Source organism: Macaca fascicularis, chromosome 9, assembly GCF_037993035.2.
Source record: "Macaca fascicularis isolate 582-1 chromosome 9, T2T-MFA8v1.1".
Classification (NCBI taxonomy): Eukaryota; Metazoa; Chordata; class Mammalia; order Primates; family Cercopithecidae; genus Macaca; species Macaca fascicularis.
In genome coordinates, this window is record NC_088383.1 from 55,422,352 (window position 1) to 55,441,145 (window position 18,794).

Genomic DNA, 18,794 nt, shown 5'->3' on the forward strand with positions numbered 1-18,794 from the left:
ATGAAGAGGCCCAGTAAAATCCCTGGGCACAGAGTCTCTAATGAGCCTCCCTGGTAAATAACATTTCACATATGTTGTCACGACTCATTGATAGAGGACTAAGCATGTCTCATGAGACTCCACTGAAAGAGGATTCTAGGAAGCTTGTGCCTGGTTTCCTCCAGACATGGCTCTATGCACCTTTTACATTTGCTGATTTTGCCTTGTATCTTTTTGCTGTAATAAATCTTAGCAATAAGTACAACTATATACAACAACATACTACAGCCCTGTGAATCTTCCTATCAAACCATCACACCTGGGGTGGGTCCTGGGGCCCTCTGGCATAGTAGATTTTAATAAAAGTACCATAAAACTTCAAGATCTTATGAATAAAGTGGAGAACTAAACATTAAGAAATCTCACCTCTTAAAAGTAAGCAAAAATGGTAGCAAGCAGGCATGAGGATGGGATGGAATATCTTATGACATACCAATGCTCCCACTTATAGAAAATATAAAATATATGAAAATATAAGAAGAGCTGGATAATTCAGTGGATACCAACTGAGGCAAGAAAAATTAGAGGAGCTAAGGAAGAAGAACCTTAGAAAGATGAGCTGGCTCCTGTAGATGCTTTTATCCTGGAGATAGAGTTTCACTCTTGTCACCCAGGCTAGAGTGCAATGGCATAATCTCAGCTCACTGCAACCTCCGCCTCCCGGGTTCAAGCAATTCTTCTGCCTCAGCCTCCTGAGTAGCTGGGATTACAGGCACCCGCCACCATGTCCAGCTAATTTTTGTATTTTTAGTAGAGATGGGGTTTCTCTAGGTTGACCAGGCTGGTCTCGAACTCCCGACCTCAGGTGATTCACCCATCTTGGCCTCCCAAAGTGCTGGGATTACAGGTGTGAGCCACCATGCCTGGCCCAATCTGCAATTCTTTATCCAGCAAAAAATTCTTCAAAAATGAAGGATATGACTTCTGAGCTGTCAAAATTAATGACAGCTGCCTAAAACTGAATTTCTCCATGCTCCAGAAAAACTACACATATCAACAGCATACACAAATAAAATCACTCATAACCCATGCCTCAGAAAAACTGGGAGACATATAATATGAACTTCAAACTATTTCCCAATCCAAGAAACTCATCTGCAAAGCCTATGCCTGTGGTGAGAGACAGGCAAGAGTAAGAGCTTCACCAAAATAAAACTTAAAAAAGCCGGGGGGGAAGTAAAAAAAGAAAAGGAGAGGTTTGCATAACCTACAGCTGATGGAACAAAGAAAAATCCACAAAAGAAAAAAATCCCACTTGATTATGAAGATACTAAAAATAGGTCTAAGATATGAGATATCAAACACACGCTACTGAGAAATTAAAAGGAATTGACTTTATTTTTATGTGTATTTTTTGAGACAGGATCTGGCTCTGTTACCCAGGCTAGAGTGCAGTGGACAATAATGGCTCACTGCAGCCTTGCCCTCCCAGGGTCAACTGATCCTCTGAGTAGCTGGGACTACAGACACACATCACCATGCCCAGCTAATTTTTGTATTTTTTGTAGAGACGGGGTCTCCCTATGTTGATAGGCTGGTCTCAAACTCCTGGATTCAAGTGATCCTCCCGCCTCGGCCTCCCAAAGTTCTGGGATTATAGGCATGAGCCAACACACCCCACCTTAAAGTTGTTCAGGATAAAGGAGGTACCTTCAAGAAGGCATCACTTTTGGAGACAGAAGGGGTAAATTGAAAGGAAAAGGCACCCACTGAGACTTTGATAGTAAAAGTAAAGAAAGAAGCAGGAAAGGGAAAGTAAGGATCCTACAAAAACAATAGTGAATCACAACTTAGAAAACATACTGACACTGCCCTCTAATAAGAGTGTCATTGATTTGGGCCAGGCATGGTGGCTCACACCCATAACCCCAGCACTTTGGGAGGCCAAGCTGGAAAGATCGCTTGAGCTCAGGAGTTCAAGACCAGCCTGGAAAACATGACAAAAACCCATCTTTACCAATAATACAAAAAAATTAGCTGGACATAGTGGCAGGAGCCTGTGGTCCCAGCTACTTGGGAGGTTGAGGTGGGAGGATAGCTTGAGCTCAGGAGGCGGAGGTTGCAGTGAGTCAAGATCATGCCACGTATTACACCCCAGCCTGGGTGACAGAGCAAGACCCCATCTCAAAAGTGTGTCATTGATTTAAAAAACCTGCATTTCACTACACCAACGGAAGAGAGTGCTTTTGAAATAAGAAACTTCCCTATACAAAATCCTCGCTTCTGTGTATTAATATATAACTGTTAATACTCATCTAAGTAAATAAAATTATGGAAAATACAGTTACAAAATAAACAGAAAAAGGCAGACCAAATCCATGTAAAGTTGCTATAAAAATAAAACAGAAAATGAGAATCAGACATTTTAGCTAATGAAAATTCTCCTTAAAACAATGAAACAAAAGAAAACTACATCACAATATCCCAACTTAAATTAAGTATCTTTAAGTTAGAATTTGCAGATATTTTTAAAAATCTCATCAAATCACAAATGCAAAAACTCAAGGCAGAATGGATAAAAGTAATAGGAAGATATGAAATGAGAGGTGAGCAAACCCAGAAATACTCTGCAGAAAACAAAATCATCTCAGAAATGAAGACTAAATTACAAGGTGCCCACAGAAGACTAGAATTCTACTGAACAGTTAATAAAGAATACTGAAGAAAGGTATGAAAACAGCCAAAAGAATAAAAATAAAGAATGTAAAAGGATAAGAGAGAAGGTGCTTGTATATTAGACATAGAAGTTCTAACAGGGCAGGCAGGGTATCTCATGCCGCTGAGGCAGGAAGGTCACTTGAGTCCAGGAGTTCGAGGCTGCAGTGAGCTCAGGCTATGGCACCCCAGCCTGGGTGACACCACAAGACCCTGTCTCTAAAACAAAACAAAACAAACAAAAAAAAAAACGACGACGACGATGACGTTCTAACTTATGTATAAAATAAGCACCAAAGGCCGGGTGCGGTGGCTCACGTCTATAATCCCAGCACTCTGGGAGGCCAAGGTGGGCAAATCCCCAGTTCAGGAGATCGAGACCATCCTGGCTAACACGGTGAAACCCTGTCTCTATTAAAAATACAAAAAAATCAGCTGGGCGCGGTGGCGGGCGCCTGTAGTCCAACTACTCCGGAGGCTGAGGCGGGAGAATGGCGTGAACCTGGGAGGCGGAGCTTGCAGTGGGCCCAGATCGCGCCACTGCACTCCAGCCTGGGTGACAGAGCGAGACTCCATCTCAAAAAAAAAAAAAAAAAAAAAAGTTCCAAAAACGAAAACAAACCAAAAAAACAAAGTACTAAAAAAGAAAAAACATAAATTGTAAGAAATCATCCTGAAATAAAGAAGACTTGAATCTTTATGTTAAAAAGGCTCAAGTGTATAGTGAAAATTGACCCTGAAGAGTTAATTCCAAGATACATCCTAGTAAAACCATTACATTTAAAAGAAAAAAAAAATCCTCATTTTCTCTAGACAAGAAAACCAAATCATTTACAGAGAAAAGAAAGATTGGTGATTAGATTTCCCAATGGCAATATAAAAAGCAAAACAACAGCAGAGAAACATTTTAGACAAACTCAAGGGAAAAGATGTGAACTAAGCATTTTATATCTAGGCAAGCCGTATTTAAGGATTAAGGCTAATGTTTCCAGCGTTAAAAAGAAGATGAATATTTAAGGTTATGGATATCCCAATTATACTGATTTGATGTTTACAAATTATATTCATGTATTAAATTATCACATGTACCCTGAAAGTATATCTATTATGTATCAATGTAAATAGGAAAATACCAAAATAGAAGAAAAACCTACAATTAATATCCTACATAATGGTAAAAACAAAAAATGTTAAGTCTAAAGAAAAGGGTTTGAACATCGAAAAATTCAAGAATTACTGTACCTACAAGCCTTTCTTGAGGACTTCAGATGAGCTTCTTCTAACCAAAATGTATGGAGAAACCTACAGCAAAAAGACTGATCATAAGAATGGAATATAATTGGCTGGGCACGGTGGCTCATGCCTGTAATCCCAGCACTTTGGGAGGCCAAGGTGGGTGGATCACAAGGTCATGAGTTCGAGACCAGCCTGGCCAACATGGTGAAACACTGTTTCTAATAAAGATACAAAAAAAAATTAGCCGGGCGTGGGGGCGCACACCTGTAATCCCAGCTACTCGAGAGGCTTAGGCAGAAGAATCGCTTGAACCCAGGAGGCAGAGGTTACAGTGAGCCAAGATCACACCATTGCACTCCAGCCTGGTCGACAGGGCAAGACTCCATCTCAAAAAAAAAAAAAAGATGGAATATAACTAAAACTAAAATAAGGGTGAGTACAAAGATAAATGATTTGTAAATGCTATGTTTTCTTTTAAAAAGCAGAAAAAATTTTTAATGAGAGGATGAAGAGAGAAAAGAAAAATGTTCCCTGATTTTCACTTAGTAATTGGGAGTCAAAGGATACTTAAAGCTGGCAAATGAAAGAGGAGAAGGTTAAATAAGGAAAAGGCAGATCAAGAACACAATAAACAGTATTAATGTAAAGTGAATCAATAAAACAAAATGCAAAAGCCTTCTGAAATACCAAAAAATACACACTTACACATTCATATATACAGATACACACAAAAGCAAGCATAGAGAAGGAAACTGTAAATATAACAAAATAAGACATTTAAGACCAAATATGAAGTCATATCAATAAATATAAATGTGATTAAGTTACCCGTTTTTTAAAATTTCAAACTGGCTCACAAAGCAAAAACCAACTCTATACTGTATATAAAGGAAATATATAAAACAAAGTAACTTAAAAGTTATTAAATAGAGGCATGGGAAAAGGTATACCAAGCAAATGAAACCAAGAAGATACCAGTAGGTATGGGCCTGATATTAGGCAATGAAAATTCAAGGGGAAAGTCAGTCAGTGTGATAGAGATCAAACATTTCACTGCTTTTGTAACTAGCAACACAGTGAAAATATGTTATTAATATTTATGTACCAAATTACACAACTACTACCTTCTTACAGCAAAAAGTATGGGAAATGAAAAGAGAAATACACAGAAACCTATGAATAATAGACCTTCATCTATTACAATTCTCATTCTAAGACAGATCAAGTTGACAAAAAAAAAAAAAACCTTAATCAATAAGGTCTATCTTATAAACATCTAGCAAACTTTTACCTTTACGATAGAGAATAAACTGTCTTCTGAGGTATATATTCATGAAAAGTGCTATTAGATCCCAAAGAATAAAATGCTATAAAGTAGAAATACAAACAACATTCTCTGAGTTCCAAGCAATAAAACTAGAAACTAAAAACAATGAAAAATCAAGCACGGCATGGTTCTGCACACATAGTCCCAGCCATGTGGGAGGCTGAAATGGGAGGATCCCTTGATCCCAGTTCAGTAACATAGTAAGACTCCCACCTCTTAAAAAAAGAAAAGAAAAGAAAAAGAAAAACCAAAAAGCCTCTACCACCAGAACATTTTCAAAATATATTAAACTACTCATGGACTAATGAGGAAACACCAACTAAAATTGCAAATTTTCTTTAAAAAAAAAAAAAAAGAAAAAGAAACTACTACAAATTAACATTATGTGCCTTCTGATGTGTTGCACTGAGAAGAATAAATCATCTGTGTAGTATTCCTACCAAAAATGTTCAACTTCCATCTAATCATAATGAAATAGCCAAATCTCCAAATTGAAGAATATTTTACAAAACAACTGATTTACATTCTTCTAAAATATTTTACATGAATGTCCAAATAAGGCTTAGAAGAGATGAAAACATTACAATGAAATGCAATGCATCGTTCTTGATTGGATCCCAGATCAAAAACAATATAAAATGCTATTAAGCACATTATTAAGACCTGAGAAATATGAATATAGATGACATAATATGTATCAATCATAAATGAGTATGGTAACTGTATCATAATCATGTAAAAGGTGGCACTTATTCTTAGGAGACACATGCTAAAGTATTTGGGGGAAGTGTCATGATATCTTAACTCGCAAATAGATCAGCTAAAAAAAAATCCAAACAAAAAGCAAATGTGGGAAAATATTAATCGATGAATCTAGTCTTATAACATTTCTAAATAATTAAACATTTCTCAGCCAGGTGCAGTGGCTCACACCTGTAATCCCAGCACTTTGGGAGGCTGAGGCAGGCAGATCACGGGATCAAGAGATCAAAACCATCCTGGCCAACATGATGAAACCCTATCTCTATTTAAGAAACAAAAATTAGTTGGGCATGGTGGCGCACACCTGTAGTCCCAGGTACTCGGGAAGCTGAGGCAGGAGAATCGCTTGAACCTGGGAGGCAGAGGTTGCAGTGAGCTGAGACCACGCCACTGCACTCCAGCCTGGACAACAGAGCAAGACTCCATCTCAAAAAAAAAAAAAAGAATTAAACATTTCTCAAAATTAAAAAGGTAAAAATAAGTTTTTGGACAAATGCTAAGATAATATATCATCAGGAACCCTAAATGGAAGCACTAGTACTAGAAGTCCTAGCTGGAGAAATCAGGCAAGAGAAAGAAATAAAGGGCATACAAATTTGAAAAAAGGAAGTCAAATTATCCTTGATTGCAGATAATATGATCTTGTATTTGGAAAAACCAAAAGACTCCACCAAAAAAATGATTAGAACTGACAAACACATTCAGTAAAGTTGCAGGATACAAAATCAACATATAAAACCCAGTAGCATTTCTATATGCCAACAGTGAATAATCTAGAAAAATCAAGAAAGTAATCTCATTTACAATAGCTACAAATAAAGTAAAATAAAATACCTAGGAATAAACTTATCTAAAGAAGTCAAAGATCTCTATAATGAAAGCTATTAAACATTGGAGGACACAAAAAAATGAAAAAAATATTCCATGTTCATGAGTTGGAAGAATTAATATTGTTAAAATGTCCATACTGCCCAAAGCAATCTACAAATTCAACATAATCTCTATCAAAATACCAATGACATTTTTCACAGAAACAGAAAAAATAATCCTAAAATTGACATGGAACCACAAAAGACACAGAATAGTCAAAGCCATCTAAGCAAAAAGAACAAAACTGGAGGAATCATAATTATCTAACTTTAAATTATACTACAGAGCTACAGTAACCAAAACAGCATGGTACTGACATGACCATAGATGCACAACCAATGGAACAGAATAGAGAAACCAGAAACAAGTCCACAGACCCACAGTGAACTTATTTTTGATAAAGGTGCCAAGAACATACACTGAGGAAAGGACAGTCTCTTCAATAAATGATGCTGGGAAAACGGGATCCACATGCAGAAGAATGAAATTAGACCCCTCATTTTTCACCATATACAAAAATCAAATCTAAATGAACTAAAGACTTAACTCTAAGATCTGAAACGATGAAACTACTCAAAGAAAACACTGAAAGTAGGGTCTCACAGAGATATTTGTATACTTATGTTCATAGCACCATTATTCACAATAGCCCTAAAAGATGGGGGCAAACCAAGTGTCCACTGAGGAATAAATGGATTAAAAAAATATGGTATACAGCCATACAATGAAATATTATCCAGCCTTAGAAAAGAAGGAAATTCTGACACATTATGACAATTTTATAAGATAAAAAACTTCTAGAGATTGGTTGCACAACAACGTGTTATACACTTAACATTACTGAACTGTGTGTACACTTAAGATGGTAAAGATAATTTTATATCATATGTATTTTACAATTAAACATAAAATTTTAAAATTTTTAATGGTAGAATCTAGGTATTAGATAAATAAGTGTTCATGGTAAAATTCTTTCAACCTTACTGTACATTGGAAAAGAAATAAAAATATAGATCAAAATTTCTCTCATGAACAAAATCCTAATGCAAAAATCCTAAAGAAAATATTAATAATTTAAATCTAAAGAAATGAAAAGGAAAATACATCACAACCAAGAATGGTTCATTCTAACAATGCAAGAATATTTCACATTTTTAAAAAATCAATTCATCACAATATCAGAATATTTTTATTCAGTGTAAAATAATTCTTATTTCTCTTTGGACTTTTTGACTATCAGTTACTTAGAAGTGTGTTATTTTCAAATATCAGATGGTTTTCTGTCTGATATTTGATATTATATCAAATATCAGATATAATATCTATATCTATAGATATAATATCTATTATTGATTTCCAATTTTATTCCATTGTAATCAGAGAGCATTTTTGTATTATTTGGAATCTTTTATAATTTATTTGAAACTGGTCTGGGCTCAGTGACTCATACCTGTAATCCCAGCACTTTGGGAGGCCAAGACAGGCAGATTGCTTGAGGTCAGGAGTTCAAGACCAATCTGACCAACATGATGAAACCCCGTCTCTACTAAAAATACAAAAAATTAGCCAGGCATGGTGGCATGAGCCTGTAGTCCCAGCTACTCGGGAGGCTGAGGCAAGACAATCGCTTCAACCTAGGAGGTGGAGATTGTAGTGAGCCAAGATTGTGCCACTGACCTTCAGTCTGGAGGACAGAGCAAGATTCTGTCTCAAAAAAAAAAAAAAAAAGAAAAAGAAAATTGAACCTGTTTTATGGCACACAATATGGTTTACCCTGGTAAATGTTCTACATGCACTTAAAAAGAAATGTGTACTCTGCTGTTTTGGGTAGAGCATACTGTAAATGGCAGTTGGGTCAAGTAGGTTGATAGTGTTGTTCAAGTCTCCTAAATCCACTGATTTTCTATCTGTTCCATCGATTTTTGAGAGTGGGATGTAGGAATCTTTGAACAAAAGTATTTGTTTATTTCTTTGTAGAATTTGCTTCATGTATTTTGAAGTTCTATTATTAGGTGCATAAATATTTAGGACTGTAAAGAAAGGATTTTTTTTCTTAATAGAGCTTGATCAATTGTTCTCCAACTGAAAAAAAAAAAAGATCTTTACATTATATCAAAAAAATTTCAGCTGGGCGCGTGGCTCACGCCTGTAATCCCAACACTTTGGGAAGCCAAGGCGGGAGGACTACCTGAGGTCAGGACTTTGAGACCAGCCTGGACAACATGGCAAAGCCCCATCTCTACTAAAAATACAAAAATTAGCCAGGCATGGTGGCACATGCCTGCAGTCCCAGCTACTCAGGAGGCTGAGGCAGAAGAATTGCTTGAACCAAGGAGGTGGAGGTTGCAGTGGGCCAAGATTGTGCCACTGCAGTCCAGCCTGGTGACAGAGCAAGACTCCGTCTCAAAAAAAAAAAAAAAAAAAAAAAATTCAGCTGGACTAAACCTAAGTGAGAGAAAAACAATCATAAAGCTTTAAGACCTGTGGTAGGAAAATATTTCATCAAAAGGTTATCAAAAATGATAACCATAAAAGCAAACTGGGCACAGTGGCTCACACCTGTAATCCCAGCATTTTGGTAGGCCGAGGCGGGTGGATCACGAGGTCAAAAGTTCGAGACCAGCCTGACCAACAAGGTGAAACCCCCATCTCTACTAAAAATACAAAAATCAGTCAGGCGCGGAGGCACGCGCCTGTAATCCCAGCTACTCGGGAGGGTGGGGCAGGAGTATTGCTTGAACCCGGGAGGTGGAGGTTGCAGTGAGCAGGGATCGTACCACTGCACTCCAGCCTGGGCGACAGGGTGAGACTCCATCTCAAAAAAAAAAAAACAAAAGCAAAACTGATAAATTAGAATAGAATTAAAAACATTCACCAAAAGAATAAGAAAGTAAAAGAACAAGTCACCAAAGAGTGTTAGAAATATCTGCAACCCACGTATCTGACAAAGGACTTGTATCCACAGTATACAAAAATGCCTAGAAATCAATAAGCAAAAGGCAGAGAACTCAATTTAAAAATAAACAAAAGACTTGAACAGGCACTTCACACACAAAAAAAATCTTAATGGTCAATAATCACATGAAAAGTCAGCATTATTCCTCATTAGAGAAATATAAATGAAAACCATTTACACAGTCACCAGAATGGTTAAAATTAAAAGGACTGACAATATCAAGTGTTGGCAAGAATGTGGCATAAACTAGAACTCTCACATTGCTGGTAAGAGTGTAAATTGGTTCAAATGCTTGGCAAAATTGTTTGGCATAATACTAAAGTTAAACACATATCTTTCCTCTGACTCTGAAAGTCCATTGCTAGGTATATGCTCCAAAGAAACAAGCGCATATGTCCACCAAAGAATGTATGAGAATATTCAAAGCAGGTTTACTGATAAAAGCCAAAAGCTAGAGACAACTCAAATGTCCATCAAAAGGAAAAGAGAGAAGCAAATTGAGGTAAATCAATCACATAGTACAATAGTACACAACAATAAAAAAGAATTAACTGATACATGCAACCACATGGATAAATCAAACAAATATGTTGAACAAAAGAAACCAGACCATATTCTCTATGATTCCATTTATATAAATTTCAGGAATAGGAAAAACATATTTATGGTAATAGATGTAAGAACAGTAGTTATTTCTGAGAGTGGGAAAAGGTAGATATTAACTGGGAAATATTATGAGGTAACATTCTGGAGTGAAAGGTCCTATTTTAATTTGGGTTGTGTCTACATGAGTGTATATAAATGTAAAAATTCATCATGTCGTATATTAAAGATTTTTGAATTTTATTATATATTAAAAGGAAGGGAACCATTAATAGAGTAAAAAGGAAAGCAATAAAGTGGTAATATGAAACAAAGGACTTTTATCTAGAATATATATAAAACTCCAAAAAAATTCTGTAACAAAAAACATACAACCCAATAGAAAAATGGAAAAATATAGGTGTTTTATTAAAAAGCATATCCAAATGCCCAATAAACATATGAAAGGTGCTCAACCTTCCAGGTCTCATCAGAGAAATGCAATTAAAACCACAATGTGATGCCACTACAAAGTAGAATTACAAAAATTACAAAGGACCATGCCAAATACTGGGAAGAATATGGGAAAACGGCAACTCTCATTCACTGTTGTAAAGAATGTAAACTGGTTCAATCACTTTGGAAAACTGACACTATCTACTAAATAGTAGATATCTTTATCCATAATAAATAACTATTAACATATTTTTAAAAAGTAATTATTGCAAGATTAAGATTAAGCTCTCTTTTTTTATCCTTCTTAGACCCAGAAAGATCTTTAAAATAATGAATTATATTAAGTGCAGCATAATCCCTTCAGGTGTGCTTCTAATCTAAAAAAAACAATTTATCCCTTTTAGAAGTTTAATACATAACTGAGGCCAGAAACCTGAAATGAATAATACTTTATAATATTTTCACAATGACCAACAGACCTCATTGCTGAGTGCCCTGCAGGGGTAAGCGAGAGATAAGCCTGGCCAAATGCCAACAGCTTCACCTTTTTGCTGAGATTCATATTCTTCATCTTAGCCTTTAGCAGCTTCATCTTATTCATAGTTATTGAATTTTCAATTATCTGTTGCCCAGAAGAAGAAGGCTCAGTTTCTTCATCCTCATCTGTATCCGAATTATACATAGAACCACCACTGAAAAGAAAACAATAACTACTTGAAATTTTTCTGATACCTGCTCAGTCACTAAAAATACTCTGTATGAAACAGCAATCTATAGAAGTTACTAATGATAAAACACTACTTCCATTTTGTCAATGTCAATGCAAGGAAAATATACTTCAAAGAATGTACTTCTTAAAAGAAAAAATGAAATGGGAATAAATATTATGATCTAGCATTACTGAAAATCTAGTATAGCTGAGCTTCTCCGAATTCAGCATATCATAAATGAAGACGTTTTGGCACCTGTCATATCATTCCCAAAGAGGCAAAATCCATTTCCTTGAGAATGTCTGATTTCATTTTATCAGGCAAGGCTGATAATTATGCAACCCAGACAACAGGTTGATGAGATTTCCATGAATCAGAATTTTTTAAAAATTGGCATGGGAGAGTAGTATACATTTTTAGTCATCCTGAGGGGATTCTCACTAAAAAAAAAAAAAAAAAGAATTCATGCACAGCTGTCATCACTTTCTATTCTTAAGGCTATTCTTAAAGGGCAAATATATATGTGTGTGTGTGTGTATGTGTATATATATACATACACACACCTTTTTTTTTTTTTTTTGAGATGGAGTCTCACTCTGTCACCAGGCTGGAGTGCAGGGTGCAATTTCGGCTCACTGCAACCTCTGCCTCCCAGGTTCAAGCGATTCTCCTGCCTCGGCCTCCCGAGTAGCTGGGACTACAGGTGTGTGCCACCACACCCGGCTAATTTTTTGTATTTTTAGTAGAAACGGGGTTTCACCGTGTTAGCCAGGACAGTCTTGATCTCCTGACCTCGTGATCCACCTACCTCGGCCTCCCAAAGTGCTGGGATTACAGGTGTAAGCCACTGCGCCCAGCTAATAAATTTTCTTAAGTAGAAATAACTTAAAATTTTTCTAAGTATGTTTGAAAATGTAAAAACCTAGAATAGCATAGATTTTAACAAGAAAAAAGACATCCAGTCAAGTCATGATACAAGCTATTAAACAGGTTAAACATTTCAATTACTGATCAACCACAGTGACGTTATTCATATTTCAATGTAATTAATATTTGGAACCCTTCCTCTTTGATTGCATAATGATGTATCACACTATCCTCATATTTATATTTACATGTTTGTTTTGCCCCTTATTCACCCATACGTAAGCAAGTTGAAAGCAGATATTAGATTTTATCTTCTTAGTCTGCACCAGGCACAGCGCTTGGCACATAGCCAATAAATGTTTGATGAACTGAACACAAAGATTTTGAAATTTCATTTATCTTTTCTATAATGGGAAAATTAGAATGGCAAGGATTTGATAAAATACAAGCTCAGCACATTTGGAGAACGATTAAAACTTTAAATAAAGCAGAATAAGAATACATATTAGTTTTTATGCAGATTTACTTACAGGAAAACTAGGTTATCCACACTATGGAAGTATGAGGGTTAATAAAATTTCCCATTTTATACGGTTGTAAGAAATGGAAACAATTTAGGATAGCCTTAATAGGATATATTCCTTAATGTTTCTGAAGCACATATTATTGCCACACAAGGGCAAAAAAGAGAGTAGACAGCCCCATTCCTACATTTTATATGGTGCAACATGAAATGCTCTGAAACTGTGGGTTAATTACATGCACTACACGCATGGGTAATAGCATCAGAAGGAAGAATGTAGGACTAGTCTCCACAACCAATTCAGTCTGTGATGCTTGACTTATGAAAGTCACAGTTACCTACTACAACATGGCTACCACAGTATGATAACCAACACAAGTACAACACTGAAGTAATAACATTGCCTGCCATTTACTGAATGCCTGCTCTGCCAGGCACTTCCCACACATTATTCCTAATTCTCACAAAACTACATGAGGTAGATATTATAGCCGATTTTATTAATGGAGAAACTCCAGGTGAGAGAGGTTAAGTGATTTGGCGCAAGATCAGAAAGCTATCGACAGCAGACCTAAGATTCAAATCCCCCATCTGTCTGGTTCCCAAGCTGATTCTTCCTACTACCACTCATTCCTTCCCCAGGCACCAAAAGGCCTTACTGCATCATGCTTGTGCACCCAAATGAGTGCCAGAACTTCTACTGTGTGAAGGCTTCTGTCTCAAGGCCAACTACACAATACCTGAAGAGGAAGGGTGTATGAAGATTTTTGTCATTTCACCCTGTGGAGTTAGAAGGAATAACTCAAGTATACACTACTCTGTTACCTTGCAATATTTTAATCTTAAATACTTCTGAGTTACCCTGTGGCATTTTAAGTATCTTTATTGAATACTGAAAAAAGTTTCTGATTCAACATTACTGTCTTGAAAAGACCTATTCTCTCATGGAATATATACATATACACACACACATACATACACACATATATATCTTTTATATATATAATATGTAGTATATACATATATAAAAGAACAATAATGATAAATCACTGGACTCATTTTAGAGTATAAAAGCACTTTTAAGTTCACCTTTTTTTTCAAAGAACCACATTATTGTGTTTTCTCTCATGAAGTATAGATTCATGAGATGAGTTAGAAGCCAATCACAAATTTTTTTCAGATGAAAAATGTAACTAGATTAGGTTAACATAGTAATTTATAAATTTAATCTGAAATGGCTTTCTTTATATTTAAATCTTTTGATTTAATGATAGGATTAAAGGATATGAGATGGGCAAATGTAATATTATTCAAACATGAAATCTGTACATCCCAAAGCCAAGAACTCATTTAACTTTCACAATTTACCATTAAGTCTTACAATGTCTCCTTATCTTTCTGCTTAAAAAATCCCAGGCCAGGCGTAGTGGCTCACGCCTATAATCCCAGCACTTTGGGGGGCCGAGGTGGGCGGATCACCAGGACAAGAGATCGAGATCATCCCGGCTAACACGGTGAAACCCCATCTCTACTAAAACTACAAAAAAATTAGCCGGGCGTGGTGGCATATGCCTGTAGTTCCAGCTACTCGGGAGGCTGAGGCAGGAGAATCGCTTCAATTTGGGAGGCAGAGGTTGCAGTGAGCCAAGATAGCCCCACTGTACTCCAGCCTGGACAACAGAGCAAGACTCCATCTCAAAAAACAAACAAACAAACAAATCCCAGTAAGGTGGCATGATCCACTAAAAAGATTTGAGACTAAGAAAAGACTGATGCTGAATTTTGTGTCAGAATGAAACAAATTAACACTCAATTCTACCTCTTCCTTTCTAGAGTAGGAGCCAGCAAACCATGGTCATGGGTCAAATCTGCCCCACCACCTATTTCTATTTCTGTGTGGCCCATCAGCTAAGAATGGTTTATGAACTTTAATTAGTCGAAAAAACTCCAAATAAGGGTATTTCATAACACATGAAAAGTAAATAAAATTCAAATTTGAGTTCATAAATAAAGTTTTATTGGAACACAGCCACATTCACCCAATCATGTATTACAAATGGCTGCTTTTGCCTACAATGGCAGAATTGAGTAGCTATGACAGATTTTATGTGGTTCTCTCGTTGCGCTACATTGTGATATGGGAAACTACAAATCACTGTGACACAGTCATAATTCAACAGCATTTTGAGTGCCATGTATATTGCTATTCTGTGACTTTTATTAGTGTACACCCAACCTTGTCAAACAAGAAAAGTAGATTTCAAATGTTGCCATTTTAAGGTTCCATAGAGTGGACTATTTGTTAGCAATTAGATAGCAAAGCATGATGCTTATTATGCAGTGACACTATAGCTATGCTAAAGGAAAACAGCATAAATAAGCATTACCAGGTTAGGCGTTCATCACAATATTCCCAACTTGCAGGAAAGCAACAGTCAGAAAAATTAGAAAATTTACAATTTACATCATAGTACAATTTACATCACATTTACAATTTACATCACAGCAGAATTTCTTTACAAAAATAAAAAATGAAAATGAAGCTATAACCAAAGAAGTTTCCGATTGTTTATATCTGCTAGCCAAGCAAGGAAAGCTACTTATCAATAGTGAATTAATTCACTATTGATCACAGCAGTTGAGGAAGTACGTCCTGAGAAAATAAACTTGTTTAAAGGTCACTTTTTCAGCAGGAACAATTTCGCAAAAAGTTGACAGCGTTGGAAGCAACGTCAACAGCTGATTTAAAAATAAGGTAAATGATTGAGTCATTTTCCTTGTTTTTTGATGAGCTGACATATATCACCCATATTGCTCTGTGTTACTATTTATTGAGGGCATCATTACCAAGTTTGAAGTGACTGAAGAGTTGGCCCCTATGAATAGTCTGCATGAAGCTACTACAGGTGAGAATATTTTCAAATAAATTGCTAAAACATTAATTTAGTACAACTTTAAGTGAACTCTGCTATGACTGATGGGGTGATGTGTGGAACAGAAAAAAAAAAACTTAGTTGGACAAATTTATAGAGTTAGTGAACATGTAAGGTCTTTTTTTTTTTTTTTTTTTTTTTTTTTGTCTTTTTGAGACAGGGTCTCACTCTGTCACCCAGGCTGGAGTGCAGTGGTGCGATCTCGGCTCACTGCAACCTCAACTCCTGGGCTCAAGCAATGTTCCCACCACAGCCTCCGAAGTAGCTGGGACTACAGGTGTGTGCCACCAGGCCCAGCTAGTTTTTTTCGAGATGGAGTTTCACCGTGTTGCCCGGGCTTCTCAAACTCCTGGACTCAAGAGATTCACCCATCTTCCAAAAGTGCTGGGATTACAGGTGTGAGCCACCATGCCCTTTAAACATGTAAAGTATTTAAAGTATACAGTTATTCATCAGCAGGTATTTCATGGTAAATATCTGAATCTATCCTGTGTTATTAAACCAGCAGTGTTAATGGTAAACTTCAATTGTTTCATGGACTTATCCATCATCAGTTTGGTGGCTTACTGGTAATAAAGTTTCATTATGATTTTTTTTAGCTCAGGAACTCTGAATGAGAAGAACTGGCCTTAACTACTATTATCAAACACTTTTTAAATTTTTTAATTGTCTTTGGAAATTAATTTTAATGTGGACTTCATGTTTCGTAATGAATTTAACCTAAAATTACAAAATAAAACAATGTTTATATGTGAAACATATACTGCAAAAATGTCATGTTAACAACAACTAATGTTTGAATTGCATGTAATAGCAAGCTGCAATCATTCCCATGCTTTCAAAAGTTGAAATTAGGTAATATCTCTATTCCCATAGAAATTTGCAGCAGATATATTTCTGAGCTCAAGCTATAGGTCTAGCAGTGATTTTATACCTCAGGGCAATTTCCAAAAAATGTCCTATTTCAAAATTCATTTAAATGTGGAACTGAGGAGCTTCCAGGGCAAACTGCAAGAGAAGATCTGATAGAATTTTATAAATGTCTTACAAATGATCAATATGCTCAATAAAATAATGTGCTCATGGACTGATAGCAGTATCTGACAGTACCTAACTGTGTGAAAAAAAATTTTTCTAAGATAAAATACACAAAATCTCATTACAGATCAGTATTAACAAGTGGACTTTTGCAATTGACCTTGCAAATTTGATGGGCAACACTAACTTTCAACCTCAATTAGGTAAAACATTATTCCCATGAAAAAGAATTCCATTCTTCTCTGGAATTCTGTGGTACAAACAGAAGAAAAGTACCCAATTGTTAGTCTTATATTTTGAACTTTGTTAGTAAAAGTTTTGTGGAGATCTGTTTTCTCTCGTTACATAAGTACCTATTTAATATCCTTAATGCTGTATCTTGGCCTAAAAATCCTAAAATAGTTACTATCTGCACACCTTTACAGAAGAAGTTTGCTACCTTTGTTGTAGACTAGGAAAGCCTCTTCTAGAACAGGAAAGATAAATGTCCTTCATGGTATGACCAGATCGTTTTCTACTCCTCTTTCTCATTCATCCATCCCTTTCCTTGTCCAATTATTGTAAATGAATACAAAGGAAGAAAAAATAAATAAATTATCTTGTGATGAACAATAAGACAGTTCTAATTAAATTCCATGATGACATTTGAGCTGAGTCATAAAAACAAATAGAAGTTGGCTGAGGAGAAGCTGGAGTAAGAGGAGAAAACGACGTTTTAAGAAAAAGGGAAAAGGTGTATAAAAACACAGCATAATGAAAAGACCTGGAAAACTATGGTGACAGGTTGTCAAAGGACTCATACACTAAGCTGAGGAGCTTGGGTTTCCTTTAGGAAAAGGGAGCCAAAAGAGTGTGTACTAGGGAAGAAAACTAAACAGTGAGCCAGCACATGGCAAAAGTGGTATGAAGACATTCTATTAATGGCCTAAGGCTGTAACCCTCACTGCTACCTCCTCCATTTCTTGCCCATGGTTTATGCCAAGTTTGTAGTGCTAACCAGATGCTGACATATTAAAGTCAACAGGTAACACCCATGTGTCACAGTCTGCTCTCTGAGGCCACAAAAAATTGAGTCTAATCTTTCTTTCACATAACACTCTGTGGTGGGCAGAATCCGAGGAGAATCTCTCTGACTCTTGACCCCTGGTGTTCACATCAAATATGGTTTCCTATCCTTGAGCCTAGGCATGATGGACGTCTTGCTTCTAGCCAACTGAATATGGCAAAGGACGTTGCAGATGTAATTTAGGCCCTAAATCAGCCAGTTTTGAATTCATCAAGAGGGAGCTGAGGGCAGCCTCTAGTCAACAGCCAGCAAAAAACTGGGCCCTCCATCATATAACTGAAAGGAAATGAATTATGCCAGCAATAAGAGTGACCTTGTAAGTAGATTCTCCTCCCCAGTCAAGCCTCCTGATAAGAGACTTGCTGACACCTTGACTCCAGATTGTGAGACTTGGAGCACAGTGATGCTGTGCCTGGACTCCTGACCCACAGAAACTGTTCTCCAAACTACAAGCTGTTTTTTCTTTAAATGATTTCACCACTACCTTTTTATTTTGCAGGACCTGTAACACCTTCCCTTTCTCTGTCTGCTTGGCAAACTCCACTCCCCTTTTAGGGTCACAGCTTCTCAGAGGTTGTGTCTAACTCTCTGCCTTTCATGCATAATAAAGGCCCTCTCACCTATTCTCCCAGAGATCCTGATATCTTTTTATAACATCACCAACATTATATCACCGATACTCTTTATAGCAGACTGCATGCTCCATGAAGGTAGGAAAAATCATCTTTACATCATCAGTGCCTTGCTCAATGAATGGCCATAAAAGTTCGGTGA

At 36.5% G+C, this 18,794-nt stretch overlaps 1 protein-coding gene across 29 annotated transcripts in view; it reads right to left on the reverse strand.

Annotated features, from left to right (window-relative positions):
• The window catches only part of ZFAND4 (zinc finger AN1-type containing 4), a 58,278-nt gene that overhangs the window by 11,478 nt on the left and 28,006 nt on the right, over nucleotides 1-18,794 (reverse strand). For 24 of the 29 annotated variants that reach the window (XR_012417668.1, XR_012417669.1, XR_012417667.1 and 21 more), the window contains one exon: nucleotides 11,428-11,575. The exons of 4 other annotated variants lie outside the window; for them this stretch is intronic. Coding sequence is in view for 22 of the 25 variants with exons in the window: in XM_074001531.1 (XP_073857632.1) it covers nucleotides 11,428-11,575 (148 nt within the window). In the remaining 3 variants the exon portion in view is untranslated. Of the gene's footprint in view, nucleotides 1-11,427; nucleotides 11,576-17,393; nucleotides 17,501-18,794 lie in introns of all 29 variants that reach the window. One more of the 29 variants, XM_074001540.1, reaches the window with a different exon arrangement.